The sequence below is a fragment of the Rhododendron vialii genome, chromosome 5a, assembly GCF_030253575.1.
Source record: "Rhododendron vialii isolate Sample 1 chromosome 5a, ASM3025357v1".
NCBI classification, from domain to species: Eukaryota; Viridiplantae; Streptophyta; class Magnoliopsida; order Ericales; family Ericaceae; genus Rhododendron; species Rhododendron vialii.
Window position 1 is genome coordinate 27,424,695 of NC_080561.1, and position 25,798 is coordinate 27,450,492.

The window sequence follows — 25,798 nt, forward strand, 5'->3', positions numbered from 1 at the left end:
GGTTTATTTTTTTCTTATTCTTCCCTGTATCTCTACACAAACCCTGATTCAAAATCCATGAAACAAAAAGATTCAAAACATAGAAAGTCCCCCTTTTTTTAAGGTGAATTTTCTCACCTACACAGCAATCCTTTAAAAGAAATCACATCTTATTCGTGCGTTTACTTTTTCTATTTTAAGTTCTTTTGCTAATCTTGTTTTCATTCCAGTTGATGTATTGCAGAATCTGATTTCTTCAAAAACAATGAGGGAAACCAAAAGGCAAAAGGTACCCAATTTAATATTCCAAAGTACCAAAAAAACAAAAATGTACCCAATTTTGCAGGAAAACAGGTATGATATGACGGTGATGAGGATTTTCGTTTCAGAAACATGGAGAACGAAAGCAAATTCAAAAACAGCAAAGGCCCGTCTGGAGGAATCAAGAATGTAATCGTCATGCAAAACCCAGATCATATATCTATTGCCAGAGCCTTGGTCTTCCGAGAAAGATGAGAAATTTTTTTAGGGGAAAGATATGAAATATGAAAAAACAAGCAAAGTTCCTGTAATTTGTGCAAATTTTCTGACCCCAAATCAAATCAGGAAGATTCGGCTTAGAAAGTTTGATCCAATACAGGTAGGAGAAGAACCCCGATTCCTGAGGGAAAAAGAAAAAACAAAAAAATGAGACGAATTTAATGGCCTGGTTCCACATCAGAATAACTAGGCTGGCTACTTACAAATCAGAAAAACTAAACCAATAGGTCCAATACAGATATCTTATTCTTTGTCTACTCCTCCCTTGCTGATAATTAAATTACCACAACTGCTAGCAGACTTCTATTAAAGCAATCCCTCTCCTGCCAAAAAGAAATGAAGAGAGTGATCAACAAGGCATAAAGATGGGAAGACAAAAGGAAACCTCCTCAGTAGCAATTTCTGGATTCGGAAATTCTGGCATTTTATTCAGAAAATCAACATTCCGAACGCACATGCTGCCATTGAGGAAACAATGCAGTACTATTCCACCAAGCCTTTTATTCGTTCATACCATTTATTTCTTTTAAATAGTTCTAATTCAGTGGACACAAATGTAGTTGCAAATATGCAGAAGAAAACTTACGAAGCTCCTCAAAGTTAATGCTGCTGATGCTCTCTCCCGTTTTTACAAGGTGAAGCTTCCCTGTAAAACAAACACAAATATAATAACATGGCATAGAGCTCCGAGGAAAAAGGGTTTGCACAAATCAAAGTTCCATGTTACCTATGTATAGTCCATCTACACAAGGTTTCCAAAATTTCCGCATACATTTATTACCATCATGACAATTGATTCCCACTTTGTAACATTTTATGCACTAGAGACTGGCACCCGATTAGGACAATGATAGCGTCAGAACAGGTTCCATCATCTCTCCTAGACCAAGTGTTGGTAGGAGGGCTTTATTTACGCTTTTACATTAGTCGATATCACTCCCACTGACCCTTTTTTGAAGCAAGTTTAGCAGAGCACAACTGTATACCAACAACCAGAACTACCATAGTCCTAAATATTACTACATGGCTGCATCCCATATCTTTGTTACTTTCCCAAATGTATCTTGTTGTTTTAGAAGTACAGTTCAACGAGCTATCCACGCCTCTAAGTACGGGTGACTTGGGGAACGTTTCTTCCATTCTGCTATTTTTGGGGCAAAATTCTTGTTTTCTTTAGGTCATCGTCCTTCTCCTTGGTTCCGCCAACACTATTATGTTTCATTTTCAGCTTCAGATGGCTTTATTCTATCACCACTTTCTTCACTAGTGCATAATACAACACATGATATAGACTCAACTAACATGACTTTCTCATCTTTGATTTCACCTGAGCCTGCCATATGTCATTACAACACATGCTCCACTCATATAGTGAACAACTCCATGAGGTAGAAACTAGTCAATTCAAAGTTCGCCACTTTCTCTATGAGTCTCCTCCCCCAAAGGTATTGCAGTCTTTAATGATGCCCTTGCCAGGTACAAAAGAGTTTTAATTTCCTAAACCCACGGTCTCATTGATTGGCTAAATAAAAAACAACGGCTCTTTTTCAAGGTTCCAATAAACTAGGCCTTCATTATAGTGCAAATGATGAAATGGACACAATATGCTATGCAGTGTTCAATATGTCTTCCAACATGTGTATTACCAAAGGAAAATGATGTTATGGATGGTGGTATTTATGAAGGTTGGCTAGAGTGCATTTTTTTGGTAAGTGATAAATTTTATTGGAAAGGCATGAATAGAAACTACCCATGTGCAAAAGAAAGCAAGTAGAAACTAAATCCTAACAACTAAAGGACCTACACACCACTCTAAACTCCAAAACTATCTAACATGTCAAGGAATTGAGTAGGGTTGCACTCCCTCAGCTCTCAACTAAATAAAGTAGAAAGTAAAAGACTCTTAAGTAAAGTAGAAATATCTTCCATTCCTCTCTCTAGATCAACCACATCAAGCACAATGGTATCAAAATCCATTTCTTCTACCCACTCTAGCCCCATACCATTCTTGAATAAGCTTCCTCACCGTAGCAGGGAAAAACCCACAACATAACTCACGAAACAAAAACCGCATTCCAAAGCTCCTTGGCAACCAGACAATAAATAGACAAATGCCCCATCGACACATCTCTCAAGCACATGCAACAACGGTTCACAATAATCATCCTACTTCGTATAAGATTCTCTCTACTAACAGTGAGAATCTTATCCTTAGAAGCAAACCAAGCAAAAAAAAAAAAAAAATTGAAACCTTTGTTGGAGCACGAGTGCCCCAATGGCTCTCCAAGGAAATGTAGTATTTCCTTCTTCAACCAAAATTTGGTAACCGGGATCCACCTAAACAAATCCTCCTCTCTCCCCACTTCCCTCATCTCACATAGGTTCCCAAGAGTTCCCACAACTTCTCCAATTCCCAATCTTGTACCTCCCTGTGAAGCCTAATATCCCACCGCACTATCTCCCTGTCCATCCTGAGACAGCCGGCCACCACCACAACCCCATCCGCCGGCAACTCAAATGTAGAAGGGTAATCATAGGCCTCTCTCTCTCTCTAGAAAACACTCCAACCTCTCTCTAGAAACCAAAATGTCAAAGTTCTCTGGGGGTGGGGGGGAGCCTCCCTCCTCCCCCGGGCCGTCGTTTTCCTATTCTTTCCTTTTCCTTTTTGCAAGTGTTGTAGCGTTAATCCAGCAGACTTCGGTGGCTTTGGCGACGTGGGTTTCTGCGGCTGGATACTTGTTCGTTTTTGGGACCAGCGACATACGGTGAACCTAGGTTCACAGCGATCTCTTGAGTTCCGGCCTCTTTTGCTTTGCGGCAGTCTAGTCGCTAGTCTTCTCCGCTTTGGGTGCTGCGGTGGTGACCGTTTTCATCGTCGCTTTGCGGTGATGATGTGCAGCCGCCGGCTAATCTCGATCTTCTGCTAGTCGGTTTATCCGCAAACCCTTCTGGCTTCGTCTCCTTTCCATCTTGGTGGTTGGCCGCAAGCTAATCTGTTGGGATAGCCGATTTTGCTTAACAGCAAGGTTTTGATCACCAGCAAAGTCCATCCATCTCGCTGGTTTTCTCCTGGGTTTAACCGGAAATGGCCTAACGGCATTGTGGGGCGATGGCAGCGGTTGTTGTTCGGCTGCAGCTGTGGTGGTTGGTGTGGGGGGCTGCTGTTGGCAGATTGGGATTAGTTAGGGTTTGTCTTGTGCGTAAGTGTATTGGACTCTTCCAATTTTGGGCTTTTAGGTGTTTGGATCTTAATTGTTTGGGCTTGTCCCATTTATTTGGGCTTTTATGCCTATTAGGAGTTTGGGCTTGTCCCAATGAGTTTTCTTTGGTTGGCAACTTGTCAATCAAGGGATTGGGTCTCGGACTAGGACATGATTGTTCTTAGGAATATGATGTCGTTATCCTTGTTCTGTTAGTTTTTGTACCTTGTTCAAAGATTAATAAAATTATTTTTCGCTGTTCAAAAGAAAGAAAGAAATAAATAAATATATATATATATATAATTATTTTTCAGGTCCGGACGTTTTATGGACCGGACCTCCCATTTTCCGATCGAATTTTGATGATCCAAGCCACTCAATGTGATCAAAATGTGATTTTAAGGATACCCGCAAGAAATCGGCAAAAAAAAATGATCGAGAAGGGCTTGATCCGAGCAGTATTTTATTGAACCGCAGTTTTTTATTGAACGGTTCAATAAAAAACTGCTCGGATCATGCCATTTCCGATCATTTTTTTTGCTGATTTCTCGCGGGTACCCTTAAAATCACATTCCGAACACATTGAGCGGCTTTGATCATTGCAAATCGATCGGGAAATGAGAGGTGTGGACGGTAAGAGGTGTGGACTTGAACATTTGTGTGTGTATAATATATATATATAAATCCAGTGTTTTAAATGGCGAAAGGCGCAACGGTCCCCTGGGGCTTTAGCGCAAGGCGCGAGGCGCGGCACGCGCTTTATTGACGCGAAGCACAAATTTTTTTTTTCTTCGCAACGAGGCAAATTTTATTAGAATAAGTTTTCAACACAAACACTTGTAAAACTTTCAAATGTCATAAAACATAACATGTCAATGGTTAAACGAAAGTACCAAACACTAAACATAACATATCACCCATGAAAAGCTTACATAATAATGTTTAGCCCTAGTGACATAACATAAGGATTAAAGGCTATAAAATCTAGAGGCATACAGAGACGTGGAAGAGACAGAAACTTCGATTTTCTACAGTCTAACTAATTTGAAATTTTGATTTTCTGTTATGGAAGGAATAAAAAAACAAAAAAAACAGAGATGTGGGAGAAGAAGAAGAAGAGGAAGGAGAAGAAAAAAAAAACAGAGACGCGAAAAGAAGAAGAAGGAAAAAAACCAGAGACGCGAGAAGAAGAAGAAGAAGCAAAAAAAAAAAAAAAACAACAGAGACGTGATGAGAAGAAGAAGAAGAAGAAAAGAAAAAAAAAGAAGAAAAGAACAGGGACGTGAGAAGAAGAAGAAGGAGGAGGAGGTGGAGGAGGAGGAGCTTACCTGGAGTTGCTATCTCTCGATCGAACAGGAGGAGAAGAAAAGGAGCAAAAGCAGCTGTCGTTAAAGCTGCTCTGCTGGGTATGATCGATTAGGGTTGAAATCGACTTAAAAGAAAGAATTATTCAGTGCATTGCGAACATGTTATGTATGGATGAGAGCCGTCAGATCTGATTTTTGGCTCACAGACGAAAAGAGCGCGCCTCAGCGCTTTGCGCCATGGCGCGCGCTTCAGCGCCTTTTGCGCGCCTTAGGGTTCCGCGCTATAGCCCACATCTTCGAAGCGCATGCCTCGCGCTTTACGCGCTTTTTAAAACACTGTATAAATCTTCAGGTAAGGACCTTAAAATGAGGACTTTATATGCGGACCTCCCATTTCTCGCCTTTCCCGATCGGATTTCGATGATCTGAGCCGCTCAATGTGTTCAGAACGTGATTTTAAGGGTACCCGAGAGAAATCGGCAAAAACAATGACCGGGAAGGGCTTCATCCGAGCAGTTTTTGTCTGAACCGCTAGATAAAAAACAAACAAAAACTGCTCGGATGAAGCCTTTCTCGGTCATTTTTTTTGCTGATTTCTCGCGAGTACCCTTAAAATCACGTTCTGAACACATTGAGCGGCTCGGATCATCGAAATTCAATCGGGAAAGGGAGGTCCGCATTTTATTAAAATGAGGTGGTCCTTACGGGAGACAGACTGATATATATATAAGCATCTCTCAACTAGGGCTGTAAACGAGCCAAACGCTATTAAGTTCGACTAGGGTTCGTTAAGGTACTAGTTTGGCTCGGGTTTGATTCGAGCCTAAATAACTTTGCTCGAGTTCTGCTTGTTAAAAATTTTCAAAGCTCGAGCTCGGCTCGGCTCGGCTCGTAAAACTCAAATGAACCGAACCGAACCGACCCGAATCTAGGCTCAAATTGAGCTCGTCAAGGCTCGGGTTTGGTTCGGCTCGGCTCATTAAACTCAACCAAACGCAAACTCTTTCATCGGTCGTATAGAATTTGGAAGAAAAATAAGTATTAAATTATATATATAACATTGAAATTTTTTATACTTGCATATAGACCCCTAAAGAATTATTAATTATATTTAACTACAGGTTCGCGACCCTAACCAAGCCGAATACTATAAGGTTCAGGCTCGGCTCATTTGTGAAACGATCCTAACATTGAGGTTCAAGTTTGGTTCATTTAATAGATGAATCGAACTCAAACCAACCCTTACTGAGCCAAGCCTCGAACAGTTCACGAATGGCCCAATTCATTTACGGTCCTACTCTCAACCTAACGTCTCCACATCAAACATGCTCCAAAAACTTCACCCTTCTCCCCGCCCCCACCTTTTAACTAGTATGTCTAGAAAACTCACCCTACCCTCTCCTAATTCCCTTCCAAAGACCCACCCCATGCGACAATTGTGTTTCCAAGGAGAACCACACACCCCAACCTTCCCCATGCCTCACACACTGCACTTTCATGGACAACTATCATTTTCATAGGCAAATCTCCATAACCCAATTCCCCAATAAACTTCGATTGAAAATAGTGAGCCTCCTTACTCGGAAACCCCTTCTCAAATCGGAGTGCAAATTGTATCCCAATCCACAAGATGGTAAGTGTCTACTAGAATCAAATCCTCAAATTCCTTGCGCTGCAGATACCATATTACCTTGAGTGTTCCAGATTCATTGTCTACAAATTTTCTTCTCAATAGAACAAAAGAGCTGCCAGAGTACATGCTTGCTATTAGAGAGAGGGAAAAGGTGTTAATTAACCCTAACACGTGAGAGAACTTTATTTATATTATCCAATGACTTATTACATTACTCAACTAACCGATGTGGGACAAAGACTAAACTATTCTAACACTCCCCCTCAAGCACGAGAATAAATATCAATAAATCCAAACTTGTTACATAAAAGCTCTAAACGTGGTTTAAACAATGGTTTGGAAAAGATATTTGCCAATTGAGCTCTTGTAGACACGAAAGGAGTAGCCAACACACCGCCATCTATCTTCTCTCAAACAATATGACAATCTACTTCGATATGTTTGGTTCTCTCACATGAGAGAACTTTATTTATATTATCCAATGACTTATTACATAACTCAACTACCCGATGTGGGATAAAGACTAAAATATTCTAACAATGCTCATCAGGCTATTAGCACCTATTAGCACTTGAGTATTTTCTGTCATGATAGATGAAGATATTCCTCGCCATAATGAAGGCAAAATGGAACTAAAGGATCTGTAAGTTAAACCATAGCAATGGAAAAAATGACTTAAAAAAAATCACAAGAAGAAGTAATTGAGGACCTTAACCTGAACATGGAATCAAATACCTCTGGTACTTGAGCATTCGAATAAATGGTTACCACTCAATGGACCATTTGTAACTTCTAATCTCTATAATAGCCTTTGTAATACATGAACACTCCATAACATGACAATATGACATTATAATCATAGCAATAAGAAAAACAAAATGCACAAAACGTACCATCATAACGCACACATATCTCTGGAATATTTTTAGCTTCCCCATTAATACTGTCATTGTACACTCTAGTTTCAATGTCACCCTCGACATAAACTGGAGAGCTGCACAAGCACTCCATACGTTAAGCAGGAAAAAGCAAAAAAGGTGAATTCATTCCTACTAAAAAAGGAAGCATACTTTTTGACAAGTTGTTGCACTGCGTAAGCCCCAAGATGTTCATTATGCACAGCAATTCGATGCCACTGAGCAGGTCTTGGCAAGTCCCTTGCTCCCTCTATTCTTTGATCAAACATGCCCCCTGTCCCAACAGTAAATATGGTTACAGTTCGGCCATCTCGCAAGATCTTCTGCACAGGATCTTGCCCAACTTTTCCGCATAAAATAGCCTGTAAGAGTTAAGACCAACCGTTGGACAAAGTCCCTACAAGCTTTGATATCCAATCCTCCATATAGTTGCCAAAAGAACTGAGTGCACCAAGAGAAAATGAACTTTCAACCTCTCCCACAACCCTCCATGAGAGGTAATGGGTCAGCAGCCCTTAGTTTTTTTTTTTTGGTTTTTTTCTAATCAAAGCAACCGTTAGTTTAGGGTTTCAATATTCCTTTCGAAATAAAAATCTACCTGGGAAAAATAATTTGTTCCTTCTATGCAATTCCTTATGATGAAGCTGAGCAATTGGACAAGGTTTTATAGCACAAGGAAGTTCAATTAATCCTCAAAAGTTGTAAAAAAACTACTGACACCAATCCATCAGCCGCAATTAAACCACAAGAGCAAACTCCATAAGAAATTATGGGGAAGTATAAAGCCTAACATCATCTCCAGACTAAACATAATCTATTCCGTCATTAATTTCATGGCACAATTTGTAGTACCAACCCATTCTACATTCTCTATCTATCAGCCACGGATGGTTCATAAATATAAATGGAGCCACTCAAATCTGAATTGCTTTCCAATGATCTGCAAATGTTTTCTTCAGAATGAACCAATTTCAACAAGTACCTTATGGACTCCACGGAAACGCCTCCCCCTCCTGGGATCCACGCTCTGTAACTCTGGGATTTCAGCTACAAAAAAATCATCATCTTGAGCTTCATTATTGTTCTTTCCATCTTTCTCAGTTGCCTCAACATCCGACACTGTTGAGTAGCACAACTTAGAGCTTCCTTGTATGCCAACCTCTGCATTTCACCACAAACCCAATAGATATATCACATCCAATGAAAACATTGTTCAGCGACAAACCAAATGCACACACCAAGAAAAACAAGACGGTTCCGGCAAGATTGCCTACGTCATCGCTATATTATCAAAATAAGGAAGGTGAGCAAAACATCGGCCAATACGGTAACGACCACTATATATGCTAGGGTTTACACGAACAATTTACCCTATCCCTTATTTGCGTACGTCAAAACGTTTTTTATCTGTCATTCTTCAAAAAGAAGAAATTTTTTTTTTTGAGGAACAGACAAGAAACCCGAACTGATGAAATCAATAAGATTGAAGTTTGGATCTATCTTTTCTGCAGTTGAAACCTGAACTATAGGAAACAGATGGACACGACGTCAATTCATAAATTGCCTACCAACTACCCGATGAAAGTCCTCAAAGGATGTGCATTACAGATGAATACAGCTCTACAGACAGAGTAATCTTATACAGATTCTCAGCTCAAAGCCACAAAATATCGGTCGTAGAAGCACAATAATACTACGTCATATCGCGTAAATAAGCGGTATACACACGAGACAAACGCATCCCTATTATGTGTATTAACAAGAAAGTGTAAGTATCTAGAGAGAGAGAGAGAATACCAAATGAAGAGACTGGTCTGGAAATACCGGGAAATCTCCATAACTTGATGAATCTAGCAGCTACTGAACCCATTCAGCGATTTGGAGACTGTCAAATAAAGAAGAGGGTAGTAGTCCAAGGAAGAAAGGAGGAGGTTCAACAAGGGTTTTAGAAAGACTGCAACTCGGACGGGTTCTTTTTGGGTTTTTTTTTTCCCTTATGGATAACTCGGACGGGTTCTAAAACACGTCTCGCTTGTCGAGAATGTTGCTTTTCCAGGTAAAATATACTAAGAGCACGTTTGAGAACACCTTGCTTAAAAAAAAAATACTGTAAGTACTTATTTCATATTTTCAAACTAAAAATTTATATAAATGAAAAATAATTTTTTGATTTTTTTTGCACCGTATTAAAGATGAGCTCTTTTAAAAAAGATCCATATTGCATATTTTTTATATTTCAATATGTCCATCATTTTTTAGTTTGAAATTGTCTTCTTAAAAAATAAATACTTATTTCACGTTCCAGAACGGAGCCTAATATAATAAAAAAAATTCTTTTTGGCATGATCTAATTTGCTGGAAAAATGTTTTTCAGAGTTGTATAGTTGTGGATTCTACAATTTTTTTTTTTAACAAAACACACAGAAAAATACGAGAAAATGATTTTCCCTTTTTTTTTTTTGTGCAACTAAATGGGGCTTTAGGGGTTTTTCAATGGCATAACCAAAATTGGATAATCAAAATTTGTCACCTCATCTTTTGATTATCTATTTAGGGGTGTTAGATTAACAATGTAAAATTCTACAAAGGTCATTTTAAATCTAGTAATCTACATATTCGATCCACATGTATATGAGAAAGATGTGATTGGATCTGTGAAAATATGGTGTGTACCAAGTATTTCAAATTTTAATACATAATCAAAACCCATTTTTAGTAGAGGGACAGAGAGAGTTGGGAATAAATGTAAGTGATAGTGATGGATCCATTGAAGTAGGTCTGTCAATGGACCGGATCCGATCCAATAATGTTGATCCGATAATCTGAATCTAGTAATCCAAATACGGATCGAATCGGATTCAGATCGGATCGGATTAAATCTATTATCAATCCGAATCCGAACTTTTTTTTTTTAATTTTTAAATTTTTTAAAAAAAACAATAAATTTTTTATTTTGAAAAAAAATGTTTAAGAAGTTGTATTTTTATTTTAAATTTTTTAAAATTTTTTTCGGAAAATATTTTTTTTTTTGCTAAAATTTTTGAAGTAAAAAAGTTTTCAGATCGGATTCAGATTTTCGGATTCGGATTCTGATTACCACTATCGGACTCGGGTCTTATTGGATTCGGATCCGGCCCATTGACAGGCCTACATTGAAATCAATGAGAGGAGAGATGAAAGAGAGAGTATAGTCCCCTACATTGAAATCACTTTGTTTGGTTTACATTTTAGAAAATTATTTTTTATGTAATGAGTGGTAATGAGTGAAGAGAGATAGAGAGAAAAATGTATTGAAAACTGTGCAGAGAATAAAAAGTTACTCTAAAAAACGAGAACCAAGCAGAGTGATTGTCTTTTCAAATTTGGCACTTCCCAAACCTAGCCCCAGAGAGAGAGAGAGAGAGAGAGAGAGAGAGAGAGAGAGAGAGAGATTTGTGGCACAATGTAACGAAAATGGATAGGTATTGATAAGCATCAACTTATTCGAGCTATCGGCTCCGACGTTCTCAATCGGAGGTTTGATGTTTCTAATCTACCAAACCCTTCTACTATTGTTGAGAGGAAAGGTTCATAGGTTTCCCAGTTTCGAACTGTATATTGAACTCGTCAAAATATTGATAGCATTTCTCATACTCTGCACCCACTTTCGATTTTTTATACCGTGACACAACTCATTTATGTTTTGTGTGCGATTGTTCCATCAATATAACTGCATAAGAGTCCATCTTCCATACGATAAATTATTAGTTGCTCATAAAGCACTGCCAAGGTGTAGAGACTCGTATTTTTATTTTTATTTTAACATGTCACATTGATTAAAAGGCAACCAAATCAGGAGATACAATCTTTACACAAAACAAAATCAAACTCGGGCGGAATACAACCCAACTGAGCAAAAGAACAGCTATTGATACTATAAGAAGCCAACCAGTGAGCAGCCTTGTTCTTCATTCTGTCAGCCCAAATGAAGGACCAATTTTTTCCTTTTGCCCAAGTCTTGATATCTTCCACCATAGCATGGATTTCCCAGGGACAGTTAATTCTTTCTTGAACACTCTGAATCACCACTTGACTATTAGACTCGTATTTTATTCCCATAATTCTTTATGTTTTTTGAAGGCATGAGTTGTGATATAAAATGGAGAATGAGTCCGGATATCGAATGTGCTAGAATTTAGAAGTTCGATGCAAGTGTAATAATATACATGGGTGTATAAGTTCAGGTGTGTGTAGGGGATAATTTTCCCCCACCTATATTTCTTTTCTTTTCTAGGCGCCACACACACGTTTTTTTCTCTCTCTCTGCTCTCTCGGCCGACTCTCTCTCTCACCTCTCCCTCAACTTCTCTCTTCAAATTCATCACCATAGAGTACGAATTTAGACGAAGTCCAAGAATTGAAGTTGCACTATGGAGCGAGAGCTATCTATCTTCCAAGAAAAATCACGATCGGATCACGTTGGGATTTCGGTTGGCTTGGTTAAACGAACGGGTTTTGCTCAAAACTCACGAGGTAGGGATTTCTCCTCTCTCTTTATGTGTTTATGTGTTGATTTGGTGTAGTTTTTAGTATATGATCTTTCCATTTTCGAGTGAGATTGAAAACTGTCATAAACATGAAAATTTGTGATCATTCGCATAATTTTACATCATGTCCATGGATTCTGTACCTAAAACCTCTCTCACATGTTGTTGATGTTGAAGAACCGATGTGGGTGTTGTTAGGATTGGTTCAATTCATATTTTCGAATAATTTCTGCCATTCCCGCGTAGAATCTGACAACACCGACAAACTTTGGGAAAACAACCATAACTCCTAGCTCGGGACTTGAAAACGCGCACCGTTTGTTTTGTTTTGTTAGAAACTAGACACATAGAGCTTTCCATCGATGCATCCCATGCATCATGGGTATGTCCGAGCGATAACAGATTTGCATCCAAATTTGACCCAAAATCTACCTTTGCACTAGTTTCACTGTTATGTTGAGTCCGTAGCAAGGTTACTTGAACTCTGTTTTTGATGTACGACCTATCAACTCGAAGAAGAAGAAGTCTACTTTTCAATGGTTTAAATGTCGTTCTTAAATTTATGTTATTTCATTGGATATGGTCACAACTTGAAGTGTGAATGATTAATTTCGCCTATTGGATATGTGGGGATATGACAAGTTGATGTAGATGATTAATTATTGGGATATGAGAACTGGTGAGCATAAGGGTTAAATACTTATAAACGATTGGAGTAGAAAATGGATAAAATGGATTAGATGGATGATACAATCGATGATAAATTAAGTTATAGAATGTTGATGCGATGTGTAAATTATTTGATGTCTTTCCATGAGATTGAGTATTTGGGCTTGCGGGATACTTGCAGTGAGTTAAAACAGAATTTGGTGAATCGCTTGGCATGAGTGCATGGTTGTTAAGCATTGATGGGTACTACATAGATGAGGATCTATATAGGTATTTGCAAATTAGACTATTAATGGAGATGTCACAAATGGGGTCCATTAGGTGGTAAAATGAGACGTGAAATAAAGGGTCTATTTACTATGTGAAGGATATGGGCTTTTGTGCTTTCTTTATTGAAATGATGAAGATGAACGTGTAACTGAATCTAAGTATTGGTGTGAGAGGCATGTTTTGCTATGTGTGAGGATTAGAGAAACGGTGGATAAAGAGATTCTTGCTTAGTGAGAATATGTGACACTAATTGAATGATAATGAAAGTCATGGATCCACCATAAGGTGAGATGCCGAAATGAAAGCCACGGATCCATCGAAAGGTGTGATGCCGGAATGAACATGGGACGCATGGGGTCCCTAATGCCCGGAAGTGCACAAAAAAGCCACGGATCCACCGAAAGGTGGGATGCTGGAATGAACATATGACGCACGGGGTCCTTAATGCCCGGAAATGAAATCGAAACATGTGACATAGTGAAAATAGAGAATCTTGTTATTATTTAGTATCATACTTAGATTGAAATGTCAGTTTGAGTTGGTTACTTAGATTGTCTAAGAAGTCAATACTAGCTTATTTTCCTTCTCATAGACTTCCCAAATCATTGGAGCTCGTTGCCCTAATATCGGTTTGAGTAAAAGACATGCGTGTGTGGGTGTGAGTTACTCATATTGACGTGAAAAGTATGATAATAAGGGTAATGAGAAGGGATACGATAGACAATGACTTGATATTTTAAGAAGTGAAGTAGTTGTGAAAGTTCCTTGATGCCGATATTGTTGACCTATTTATATTGGACCTATTTTGATGTCATTATATAAGGTTAAGTCCTTGGATGCTTGTTTGATGCTAGTAGTGCAATAAATAGAATTTGGAAACTTGTTTAGCATAAATGTATATTTGATATTTGTGGTGTGATACACTGTGAGAGATTTATAAAGGGCATTTTCATGTTAAACTTATAAAGGATAAATCTAGTATAAACAAAATTTGGTAGATGATGACTGGAGACTAGAATGTAAGTTGTGGGTGAGAAAGTAGTTTAAATAATGGTATATCGACATTAACAAGATGATGTGATAAAAGGGATATGATGGAGGATACAATAATGGTTAACATGAGATATTAAGATAAATGTGGGTGAGGGTGCGTGTGGAGATGAGAGGAGTAGCGTGATTGAAGAAGAGGTCTATGTTTTCTAAAGTAAGGATAACATTGCAAGTTCTACCTTTAGTTAAAACATTTTTTTTTATACACAATACAATGTATTCTTTTTTCTTGGCACTTGTAATCCCATTAGCACTTAGAGTTAGTAGAGATTTTCCTACTGGGCGAGTGTGTGCTCAACCCTTCATTTTTAGGTACGAATGAGAGGCTGTAGCAAGGTGTGCTTGGTGCGTGTTCATACATTCTTTGAAAGCTAGGTTGAAGGAGTCGTTTTATCACCATTGTAAACCATATTTTTTTATGAAAGATGTACTTGTAACTTTATCATCATTTTTCGTTGACATTTGAAGAACTGTTATCGACTTTACTTTTTCACTAATCTGTTCCTTGTAGAATTCGGGGCTGAAGTCCCTGTATTGTAATATTTTGGTCTGTGTATGATTTAGTAAAAGGAGAATGGAAAACCTTTTGTGGAAGTAATGCACGATATTGCGAGGATTTTATTTATGAAAATCAATTAATAATTATGTTCAAGATCGAGGGGTCGTGACACAAGTGATGCTTAGGGCACAGAATAAAGCACTCTTTCCATAGGGAGGTTGAGCAGTAGTATTAAGTGCCTCAAAACTATATATTTCTTAGTCTTCTACTTTAGTTACTTGATAATTTTTTTGTCCTTTTTGTGTTTATAGGTTGCTCGAGCCCGTTGTCCGAGATTTTGGATAAAAATCGAAAGTTTAAAAAAGTTTGGGGTTAAAGTGCAAAGAGTTTAAAGTGAAATTGTTGATTGGTTATTACCTAAAGTTCCATGGACCTGTTAAGTGATTAAGGCATTAAATCCCTCCCTATATATAATAGACGCATTATGCCACTGATTTCGGTAGCCTTGAAAATGGAGGAATTCCAACGTTGAAAAAGACAACGGCTTCGGTCGTGCGAAGGAGGCAGCTCCTTTCAATTACCTCCTTCTCATGGGCAACTAATCCTCTTTCTTGAGGTCTAGATGAAACCCTAACCAAGTAACCTTGTTTTTATATTGATTTTGGATGTCAATCATCGAAACCACTGTTGCATAATGTTGAGACTTGTGTTTATGATTCGATCTTATTCTTTCAATCTAGTATTATGTGTTTGTTTTCTGTGATTGCGAATACATAGTTATGCAACAGTTTTCTTTGTGCTTGGAATTGAGTATTAGGATAATTTATGCCTAGGGAAGATGAGACGTGCCTAGATTAATTAGTTATAGAATTGAAGACAATTCGTGCCAACCGAAGATAAGTTATGCCCGGTTCTCAATTACATGTTGTTTTCTTGGCAATATCATTAAGGCTTGTAGCTTCTGGCGAATCATTGTCGTTCCGTAGTTGATCTCCTAAAATTAATATAATTGCTTGGTTACAAAGTTAGGGTGGATTCGAAACCCTAAGGCCTTTTCCCATATTCGAATTCAACATTTGTCTTGCTTTCAATTATTTAGATAATTTTAGCTAACCAAACTCCAATCACTCTTTCTTTCTTGAATTAAGAATTGATTTTAAAAATAAATAACTTAGCCTCTTGATTTCCGTTGTACGATACCTGGACTTAAACCACTATTCTATTTGAGTTCAGGTTTTCGCTCAGCTTTAATAATTTATTTTTAGTGTGAAAAATGACCTACCAAAGTAGCAGAGGCGAACCTATCTGCTCTTTCTTTCCTTGCTCTTTCTTTCCTTCCTATCTGGAGCTACGTCTATGTGAAACTTGGATATGGAAGTCTTCTCTTGTTTCTCGACAATGAAGTAAGACCAAGCTCATGAGCTGATTGGTTGATAGCATCATAGGCCTACTCGGATAGGACGTCAAATCTAGCTCAGTAACGACTTTATATTAACGGTTGCCTTTATAGTGTTCAGGTCATTTGCACAAATTAGCTTAGCTCTATAACTTTCATATCATTGGCACAAATTGATGCATTGCGTCGGTAACATGTCAATATTTCTTTACTTAATCAGAGAAGAGAAATTGCTGTCATATTATAAGTTCATACAGATGGGTGGAACTCATTTGTGAACAACCCCACCTGCAATAGAAGGTGCCCAAGAGGTTATATACACATGGCTAGGTATGAACTTAGCCAATGCGAGACATCAACAATTACTAGTGGTATTGGACAAGCAAAAGCTTATGAAAAGTCTGAATTGAACTTAACAATGGATCACTCTAAGTGATGTAGTGTTCTGTTTTGTATTGTTGTAAACTTGTGTAACTAAGCCTGACCTCGATAATAGTAGAAGTTAAAGTTGCCTCCTAGCCCAGTTGGTCGGGCAGGTATGGGCACTTCATTTGGTGAGGGTTCAAACTCCACCCCTACTCCCATTTCTCGTAGGATAGAATACATCAAGTCAGGTATGGGTACTTCATTTGGTGAGGGTTCAAACTCCACCCCAACTGCCGTTTCTCATAGGATAGAATAAATTTGAATTTTCTTGAATTTGTGTAGTCTCTGAAGTTCGCATTGGTTAAGCTCAGAATCATCAAGCCATTTTCTCCTATTAGTTTTATTTTATAGCAAAATAGTTTTGGAAAATTCTGCACTCAATAAACTCATCCTTTGTTTTCCAGGAATGCTTTAGACAACCATCACACATCTTATTAGAACACTCTTGCAAACAATGGCAAAGGAAAGTGTTAACAATTACGAGGAAGCTCGCAAATGAGTTGAAGCAGATAAAAAACAATTTGAGGTAATTCATTTCATCATTTAAAACAGATATTTCCTCATGTTTTTTCTTCAGTCTCCTCACATGCACGAAAAGCTAATTTTGATTCATTTAGCAAGAAGTGATTTTCTCTTTGCTCTTGTTCTTGTTAGACTAATGATAATATCATGCTGGTTTTGAAATGGAGTTTTGAGTAGTAATTTGTAGTTTTAGAACTTGGTAGTGTTTTGTTGCATGGGCTGAATCGGCTGTTGGACTATCACACTACATAAACTATAAACATTTGCTCACTTCCTTTTCTTTTCTGTACTTGTTCTATGTGTTTGAATCAATCATAAGGATTTGCGATAGTGCAATGACTTATAAGCTTTGTCTCACTTAAAAATGAAGGATTAGATAAATTAAGAATGAAGGATTAGATTAACGGAAGCTATTTTTTCTTCTGATTGTGGAAGAAACGAAAAATGAACCATTTTTGGTTGATGAAACAAGATTAATGGGTTTGAATGAACAATTGGCCCTTGACAGAGCTTAATGGAGAAAAAGAATTCATATAGCCGACCCCAATTAATTGGAACATAAGGCTCGGTTTGGTTTAGTTTAAACAAGATTAATAGTCGTTCTCCTAGTTCTTTACCTGCATTCTAGTTGATAATTATAGTTTTAACGATGTCTCTCATTGAAGGTTTGGGGATTCTAAAGATTTCAAAGACTATCTAATTTCAAAAGTTTTGAGAAAAAGCGAAGACATGATTTCTTTCCTATAGTTTTGTCCTTCTAACAAAAATTCACCCTTTTTAGTTCTGGCATGATCTCAATATGTGTTTTTCTAAACTTTGATGTAATTTTTCACAATGGTGCAGTAACGTCTTGCCAAGCGTAAATCAAAAAGTGACTACAGGATAGAACCAAGATGTTCTTTGCGTGCATGCAATCCAGTTCCTACATATTGCGATGAGGTTAGTACTAAGATTTTCCAATATGCAGATCACCAACTATAAGAATATGGATGCTAAGGTTTTTCATTTTGAATAAAATATGTTGCCTCTTGAAGTATTATTACTATTTTCTAAAGAGTATGAGTATGATATGGAATTTGAAACTATAATTGTTGTGTGACCATAGACACGTCTTGACATTTGCGATGGTCCAACCAATGCATCAGATCTTAGATACGGTCACAATATTGTTCTTTTGGAAACCAAATTTTCCTTCCCCACTCTTATGTCATTTGTCTGTGTGTTGCTGTTATTTTTATGCATAACTGACATGTTTGTCGGTTGATTTTGTTTGATTTTCATTTTAGGTTGACATAGGGCTTCCGCCTTTACAAAAGGGATCAAAGCTCAATTCGTCATGGGCAAGGTTGCATCATTATTTCTGCAATGATGTCATAATTATTTTCTCTTTTGCTTTAAGTGATAGCATATATTGAAATTTCCATTTTCCCAACTATCTGGCGAGACCATTAGATGAAGTCAAAATTGAATGTTACGAACAAGGCTCATGCTTTCAAATGTGCTGAGAAGCTCGAAAGCAATCTCACATCCGAAAACCTATCTTTTGTCAAATCCATGGTTCGATCTCATGTTTATAGTTGTTTTTGGTTGGTAAGTGTCAATAGACAAATTGTCTATATCTAGGTATATTGCACATGTTACATATTTTGTCTTCCTATATGTACTCATTGCGTTTATAATAACTCAATTCACCATGTTTGACTTCCTTCTAAATTCGGCGAGGATCATCTACCAAAATCGACAATAGATATAGTACTAAAAAATTGAGAAGGGTAGGGATTACAATGTTGTGTACATTGGCAAGAGAGTTGGGCTTAGTGGTGGATGAAAAGTGTTTGCATTGGATCAAAAATTGGATGATGGTGATGCTCTGGTCTTTGAACTAGTTGAGCATTTGCGTGTGGCTTCAACCAGTTCAAAGACTAGAGCATTACCATCATCCAACTTATGATCCAATGCAAATGCTTTCCATCCATCACTAAGCCCAACTCTCTTGCCAATGTACACAGCATCGTATTTTGCACCCTTCTCATTTTCTAGTACTATATCTTCTATCAATTTTGGAAGATGATCTTCACAAAATTTAGAAGGAAGTCCTTAACATGGCGAATTGAGTTATAAACACAATGGGTATATATAAGAAGACAAAATATGTAACTTGTGCAATATACCTAGATTATAGACAATTTGTCTATTGACATTTACCAATCAAAAACAACTGTAAACATGAGATTGAACCATGGATTTGTCAAAAGATGGGTTTCCGAATGTGAGATTGCTTTCGAGCTTCTCAGCACATTTGAAAGCATGAGCCCTTTGTTCGTAAAATGCAACTTTGACTTCATCCAATGGTCTTGCCAGATAGCTGAAAAATGGAAACTTCAGTATATGCTACCACTTAAAGCAGAAGAGAAAATAAAAAATGACATCGTTGCAGAAATAGTTATGTAACTTTGCCCATTATGAATTGAGCTTTGATCTCGTTCGTAAAGGTGGAAGCCCTATGTCAACCTGAAATGAAAATCAAATAAAATCAACCGAGAAACATGTTAATTATGCATAAAAACAATTGCAAGACACAGACAAATGACATAAGAGTGGGAAAATTTGATTTCCAAAAGAATAATATTGTGACCGTATCTAAGATCTCATGCATTGGTTAGACCATCGCAAATGTCAAGACGTGCCTATGGTCGCACAATAACTATAGTTTCAAATTCCATATTGTACTCATGCTCTTTAGAAAATAGTAATAATACTTCAAGAGGCAAAAGATTTTATTCAAAATGAGAAACTTTAGCATCCATATTCTTATAGGCAAAAGATTTTATTCAAATGAGAAACCTTAGCATCCATATTCTTTATAGTTGGTGATCTGCGTATTAGGAAATCTTAGTACTAACCTCATCACGATATGTAGGACACTACAAGAAAAAAAGGGCATACCTGGCACTTGGTTGCCGGCATTTGTGCAAAACCCCAGTAAAAGTCTTAAAATCACTGTAGCGGAGACCTCAACGCTACAATAATACTATCCCCCTTTATCTAGAATTCTAAGAATGAGCGAGCTCTCGATCTAGGGCTCCCTCCTGTCCGCCTACTTCGATCTGCGGCTCCCTCTTGGTACGTTCCCCCCCCCCCCCTCTCTCTCTCTCTCTCTCTCTCTCTCACATTGTATCTGTGGATGAGCAGGGGTCGTGGGGTCGTATGCTTCAACTATGGTTGGGTTTAGAGGGTGGGGATCGGGTTAGGGGTGGGGAAGGGGACATGGGGTCGCGTGGTCGTAGTTTTTTTCTTATGTCAAAGCCCTAGTTAGAGAGAAATGTCACTGGTGGACTATGCTTCTTCAGACGAAGAAGATGAAGTGGAAGTTAGCAAAGAAGAAGAGGTAGGAAGCTTCCAATCTCCGAAAAATGAATCGAAGTGAGATCAACCACCTTCCCTGCCTCCTCAAAGCCAATAATTCTAGTTTTGGTTAAAATATTCGACTTTCGCTTCTTCTACACGAGAAATCCAAAACTAGGTTTTCATAATTAGGTTGATGAACTATTTATTTTGCTCTGTTTCATTGCGTAGACATGCCAATTTGGCTATAGTTCAACAATTTGGCATCATTTGAAGTGATTAGCTTTCTGTAGAGGCTTCAAACACCATAAAATTGGTGATAAAGTTTCTTAGGTTTTTTCCCCCTTCTTGTTTTTTAATGGTCCAAGTGAAGCATTAGTGAGTAGTGATTTTTTGTCCATTTTTTAGATTTCCAAAGCGAAATCTAGATAAAGGATGGCCCTTTTAGGTATGGCAATGGAATTATTGTAATTTGATTGAAGTAATTTAAAATATGTATCTGTAAATGTGTTCTGCCAGATTGAAAAGGTCATCTCTACACTGACCGTTGATTCCCTTACAGTTTCGTGCATTCGGGTCCCACTTCGCATTCTCCCATAGCCAATGGATTTGATTCCCCTTACAACACTGGGGTAAGGTATTATTCTGCTGTCTTTAGGTCACTTTCTAGTGAAATGTCCTTATGAATTTTGTTTGCTGTTATTGCATCACATTCGTTTTTCTGCTCTAAGTTGTGTGCTTCAGTTATTTAAGGATAGAGAGAGCTTTGTTTTTTTGTAGAAATGTGAATTTGGGAATAGAACTCCCAATGCAATTGAAAAATAGCGAGCTATGTGAACTCTCTAGCCCCTACGCAATGTCCACATTGTAAGTGTCAATTGGGAAACTCTTTTTCCTCTTCTACATGATATGCTACAAGACATCAATTTTCTTTTTTCTCTTTTTAGGCTAGGCCCACTATGTATCAAACTGTGAAAGAGATGATTGGCAAGATGGGCTATACAGTAAGTTTGTATTTGGTTATATTAGTTCTCATAACTATTTAGTAATTTGATGTTTCTTGCATAAGACTGTAATTTTTTGTATCAGTTTACCGCTTGTGCAGTTGAAATTTGTTCAAGTCACAAAGAGAGTACATGAAGCATATTTTGCTCAATTATGCCTCACGAAGGTATATTCCCCTTAAACACTTGTAGTTTATTGAATGAATGTTTCAACCATCAATCTTGGTTTAATGGTAATATTTAACTAGCTAATCAAAACAGTGATAAAACTTAAGTAGCAAGTGAATTTTTAATTTTTTTAAACTCAGTTGGATAATGAAGCCGAGAGTATCAGCTTTGACCTTCGGCCTTCGGACGCCATTAACGTTGCAGTGAGATTCAAGGTACTTTTGCTCATGTTGATAAGTTGGGAGTCTTTTTCCCTCTTTGTTGCTGTTTATAGAATTATTCGATGTTTAGTGTGCTCGCGTGGTTGTTTATCATCATATAGGCCTCACCTATACCAGTTGTAATATCATGTCCCTCTCATAAGATAGCATGGGATAACAGTGTTGGACAACAAGAATGCTATATACGTGCACACTGAGAGCTCATCAATACTGGCTAATGATGATTGTTTATGTTTATGTTTATGGTTGATGATGCTAATAACACAACGGATAAGTCTCTATTTCTTTTTCCTAACTGTTTACTCTTTAGTAACATGGGAATGCATCCTCACTTATTCTCCTATACAAACCAGTCTCTATTTCTTTTCTCTCATACCTTTGGTACAAAGCAGAGACAGAAACTTAATCTGATATTGAAGTGTAAGTTGAAGCCAAATAACCTAACCTATCTTTCATTTTCTTGGCACCCAAACCTATGGACTAGTCAATTAAATAAGGTATCAATGTTCTGTGACGAAGATTCTGCATATCTTCATTTCTAAGAGAGACATTCTGCCTTCATTGTGGTTGCAAATCCTTAGCATCTATGAGAAGTATTCTTTATAGTGGTTTCTACTGCTTTCTTTGTTTACTCCTTGTGCTTTTCATTTACTTGTTTCAATTGTTAAGTCTGGTGACTGTTGTTCTAAGTTCACTCGTTTAAGCTTATGGTAGCTAAGTCTCTTATAATTCAAGTAAATAAAAGCTTGTAGTAGCTAGGTCACTTATAATTCAAGTGCTTATGTCCTATTTTTCTATTGGTGCAGTTGAATTGGCAACTGAGAATGCAATTGGGGGTCTTTAGGGCCTTCATGGAAAGTGATGCCCTCTCTATGACCGTTGGGCGATCTCTCGGTAGTGATCCTTATGGCGGGAGGCTCAAAAGAAATTTCTTTGTATCTTGGTTGTATATTCTTGTTATGTGAATCATAATTGATGTTATGGATTATTTATCAATTTTGAAGTTTTGGCCATTTAAAGTTGAATTTCTTTATTGTCAGTGTATAATGAAACTATCAAAGAATTTTTATTTTCAACAAATCAACTATTCCCGGCGTTTACACAAACCCCGGTAAAAGATGCCAGTTCTGGTCACCGGAAAAAACGCCGGGTCCATTCCCGGCGTTTTATAAATGCCGCAAAGTATTTCCAACACCGGCAATCGCGGCGTTTACTGCAAACGTCGGGCGAAACACCGGGAAGACTTTTACCAGTGTTTATTTCACTATTAAACGTCGGGAAAGTCATGATTTCTTGTGGTGGAAACTGGATTGTGTGCACGCAGAGAATGCCTTGGTTCTATCATGTAGTCACTTTTTGATTTACGCAAGGCAAGACGTTGCTGCACCATTGTGAAAAATGACATCGAAGTTTAGAAAAACACACACACATATTGAGATCATACCAGAACTAAAAAGGGTGAATTTTTGTTAGAAGGACAAAAGGATAGGAAAGAAATCATGTTTACCATAGGCTTTTTCTCTGAACTTTTGAGATTCGATACTCTTTAAAATCTTCAAAATCCCCAAAACCTTCAATGAGAGACATCGTAAAAACTATAATTATCAAGTAGAATGCAGTTAAAGAACTTGGAGAACGACTATTAATCTTGTTTAAACCAAACCGAGCCTTATGCCCCAATCAATTGGGGTCGATTACATAAAATTCTTTTTCTCCATTAAGCTCTGTCAAGGGCCAATTGTTCACTCAAACCCATTAATCTTGTTTCATCAACCAAAAATGGTTCATTTGTCGTTTCTTACACGATCAGAAGAAAAAATAGCTTCCGTTAATCTAATCCTTCATTCTTAATTTATCTAATCCTTCATTTTTAAGTGAGAGACAAAGCTTATAAGTCATTGCACTATCGCAAATTCTTATAACCAATTCAAATACATAGAACAAGTATAGAAAAGAAAAGAAAGAGAGCAATTGTTTATAGTTTATGTATTGTGATTGTCCAACAGCCGATTCAACCCATGCAACAGAAGACTACAAATTCTAAAACAGCGAATTACTGCTTAAAACTCCATTTCTTAGTGATGCACAACCGGCATGATATTATTACTAGTCTAATAAGAGCAAAGAGTAAATCTCTTCTTACTAAACGAATCAAAATTCGCTTTTTTATGCATGTGAGGAGACTGAAGAAAAAACATATGAGAAAATATATGCTTTTAAATGACGAAATGAATCACCTCAAATTGTTTTTATTTGCTTCAACTCGTTGTTTGTGAGCTTCCTCGTAATTGTTAACACTTTCCTTCGCTGTTGTTTGCAAAAGTCTTCTAATAAGATGTCTGTTGGTCGTCTAAAGCATCCTTGTAATACGAAGGATGAGTTTTTTTAGTGCAGGATTTTCCAAGACTGTTTTCCTGTAAATTAAAACTAACAGGTGAAACTAGCTTAATGATTCTAAGCTCAATCGATGTGAACTTCAGAGACTACACAAATTCAAGTTACTAAACTATGAGTCATCTCAAACTTCTATTTTCTTTTTTATCCAAGAAAATCCTAATGTATTTTATCCTATGAGAAACAACAATAGGGGTGGAGTTTGAACCCTCACCAAATGAAGTGCCCATACCTACCCCACCAACTGGGCTAGGAGGCAACTTCACCTTCTACCATTATCGAGTTTAGGCTTAATTACACAAGTTTACAACAATACAAAACAGAACACCACATCACTTAGAGTGATCCATTGTTAAGTTCAGTTCAAACTTTTCATAAGTTTTTGCCTGTCCAATACCACTAGTAATTGTTGTATGATTACTAATGTCTCGCATTGGCTAAGTTCATACCTAGCCATGTGTATATAACCTCTTGGGCACCTTCTATTGCAGGCAGGGGTGTTCACAAATGAGTTCCACCCATCGGTTTGAACTTATAATATGTCAGCAATTTTTCTTCTCTGATTAAGTAAAAAAATATTGACATGTTACCCACACAACGCATCAATTTGTGCTAATGATATGAAAGCTATAGAGCTAATTTGTGCTAATGACATGAACACTACAATGGCAACCATTACTATAAAGTCGTTGCTGAGCTAGATTTGACATCCTATCCGAGTAGTCCTATCATACTATCAAACAATCAGCTCATGAGCTTGGTCTTACTTCATTGTCGAGAAACAAGAGAAGACTTCCATATCCAAGTTTCACACATACGTAGTCCAGATAGGAAGGAAAGAAAGAGCAAGTAGGTTCGCCTCGGCTACTGCTCAACCTCCCTATGGAAAGAGTGCTTCTTCAGTGACCTGAGCACCACTTGGCAGTGCTTCATGAGCAACTAATAATTTATCGAATGGAAAATGGACTCTTATGCAGTAATATTGATGGAACAATCGCGCACAAAACATAAATGAGTTGTGTCACGGTATACAAAACCACAAGTGGGTGCAGAGTATGGGAAATGCTATCAATATTTTGATGAGTTCAATATGCAGTTCGAAACTGAGAAACCTATGAACCTTTCCTCTCAACAATAGTAGAAGGTTTTGGTAGATTAGAAACATCAAACCTCTGAATCTCCGATTGAGAATGCCGATGTCCCAATTGCTCGAATGAGTTGAGGCTTATCAATACCTATCCATTTTCGTTACACTGTACCACGAATCCACACACACACTCTCTCTCTCTCAATTTGAAATTTGAAAAGAGAGCGTGAGAGAGAGAGCACTTGGGATTTCGTGCATTTTTTTATCATAGAAAAAGAATATGGGAATAGGAATGTTTTCCTTTTATCAAATGGCAATGGCTTCGCTCATCTCTATTGGAAAAGATATGAATGTTTATTGAAAGTGCCTCGTCTATTGGAAAACAAAGAGTATAGTCCCCCAAACAAGGTGTAACACCCCACGCAAATCACTGGCCTAATACCTTGATTTTGATTCACAAGTCACACTACATGGCCCAAAAGCTTAAGCTCAAGCTACTAGTAGTAGCCCACAAGGTTTGTTATATATCCAAGATTATCCATGTAGACTTCCAATGTGAGACGAGGTGTTATACAAGGCATGAGGCACTTTACCAAATAAAAAAAAGTTACTATTTTTGTTTCTCCAAAGACCAGGACATAGTTA

At 37.6% G+C, this 25,798-nt stretch overlaps 3 protein-coding genes across 11 annotated transcripts; 1 reads left to right on the forward strand and 2 right to left on the reverse strand.

Moving 5' to 3' along the window:
* Positions 1–523: 523 nt before the first annotated feature.
* Positions 524–9,605, reverse strand: LOC131326957 (single-stranded DNA-binding protein, mitochondrial-like). 4 transcript variants are annotated; one of them, XR_009200139.1, is made up of 7 exons: positions 9,374–9,605; positions 8,559–8,737; positions 7,730–7,938; positions 7,553–7,653; positions 1,106–1,165; positions 723–842; positions 524–640 (listed from the first exon to the last, which is right to left on the reverse strand). XR_009200139.1 is itself a non-coding variant. In XM_058359881.1 (7 exons), the coding sequence occupies exons 1-6, from the start codon at positions 9,444–9,446 to the stop codon at positions 826–828; spliced, it is 639 nt and encodes a 212-aa protein (XP_058215864.1). In that variant the 5' UTR covers positions 9,447–9,605; the 3' UTR covers positions 524–640; positions 804–825. The 4 variants fall into 4 exon arrangements, 3 of the variants coding, with proteins under 3 accessions (XP_058215864.1, XP_058215863.1, XP_058215862.1); XM_058359881.1 differs by having other exon boundaries at positions 804–842; XM_058359880.1 differs by having other exon boundaries at positions 524–842.
* A 9,174-nt stretch (positions 9,606–18,779) lies between these two features.
* LOC131327761 (putative B3 domain-containing protein At5g58280) lies at positions 18,780–19,842 on the reverse strand. The gene is made up of 3 exons (XM_058360895.1): positions 19,838–19,842; positions 19,151–19,299; positions 18,780–19,006 (listed from the first exon to the last, which is right to left on the reverse strand). The coding sequence occupies exons 1-3, from the start codon at positions 19,840–19,842 to the stop codon at positions 18,780–18,782; spliced, it is 381 nt and encodes a 126-aa protein (XP_058216878.1).
* A 96-nt stretch (positions 19,843–19,938) lies between these two features.
* On the forward strand, positions 19,939–22,638 carry LOC131326532 (bifunctional nuclease 1-like). 6 transcript variants are annotated; one of them, XM_058359352.1, is made up of 7 exons: positions 19,939–20,057; positions 20,842–20,911; positions 21,060–21,146; positions 21,227–21,283; positions 21,385–21,450; positions 21,592–21,666; positions 22,479–22,638. In XM_058359352.1, the coding sequence occupies exons 4-7, from the start codon at positions 21,239–21,241 to the stop codon at positions 22,635–22,637; spliced, it is 345 nt and encodes a 114-aa protein (XP_058215335.1). In that variant the 5' UTR covers positions 19,939–20,057; positions 20,842–20,911; positions 21,060–21,146; positions 21,227–21,238; the 3' UTR covers position 22,638. The 6 variants fall into 6 exon arrangements, 5 of the variants coding, with proteins under 5 accessions (XP_058215335.1, XP_058215332.1, XP_058215331.1 ...); XM_058359349.1 differs by lacking the exon at positions 21,060–21,146; XM_058359351.1 differs by lacking the exon at positions 19,939–20,057 and having other exon boundaries at positions 20,401–20,911.
* Positions 22,639–25,798: the final 3,160 nt, after the last annotated feature.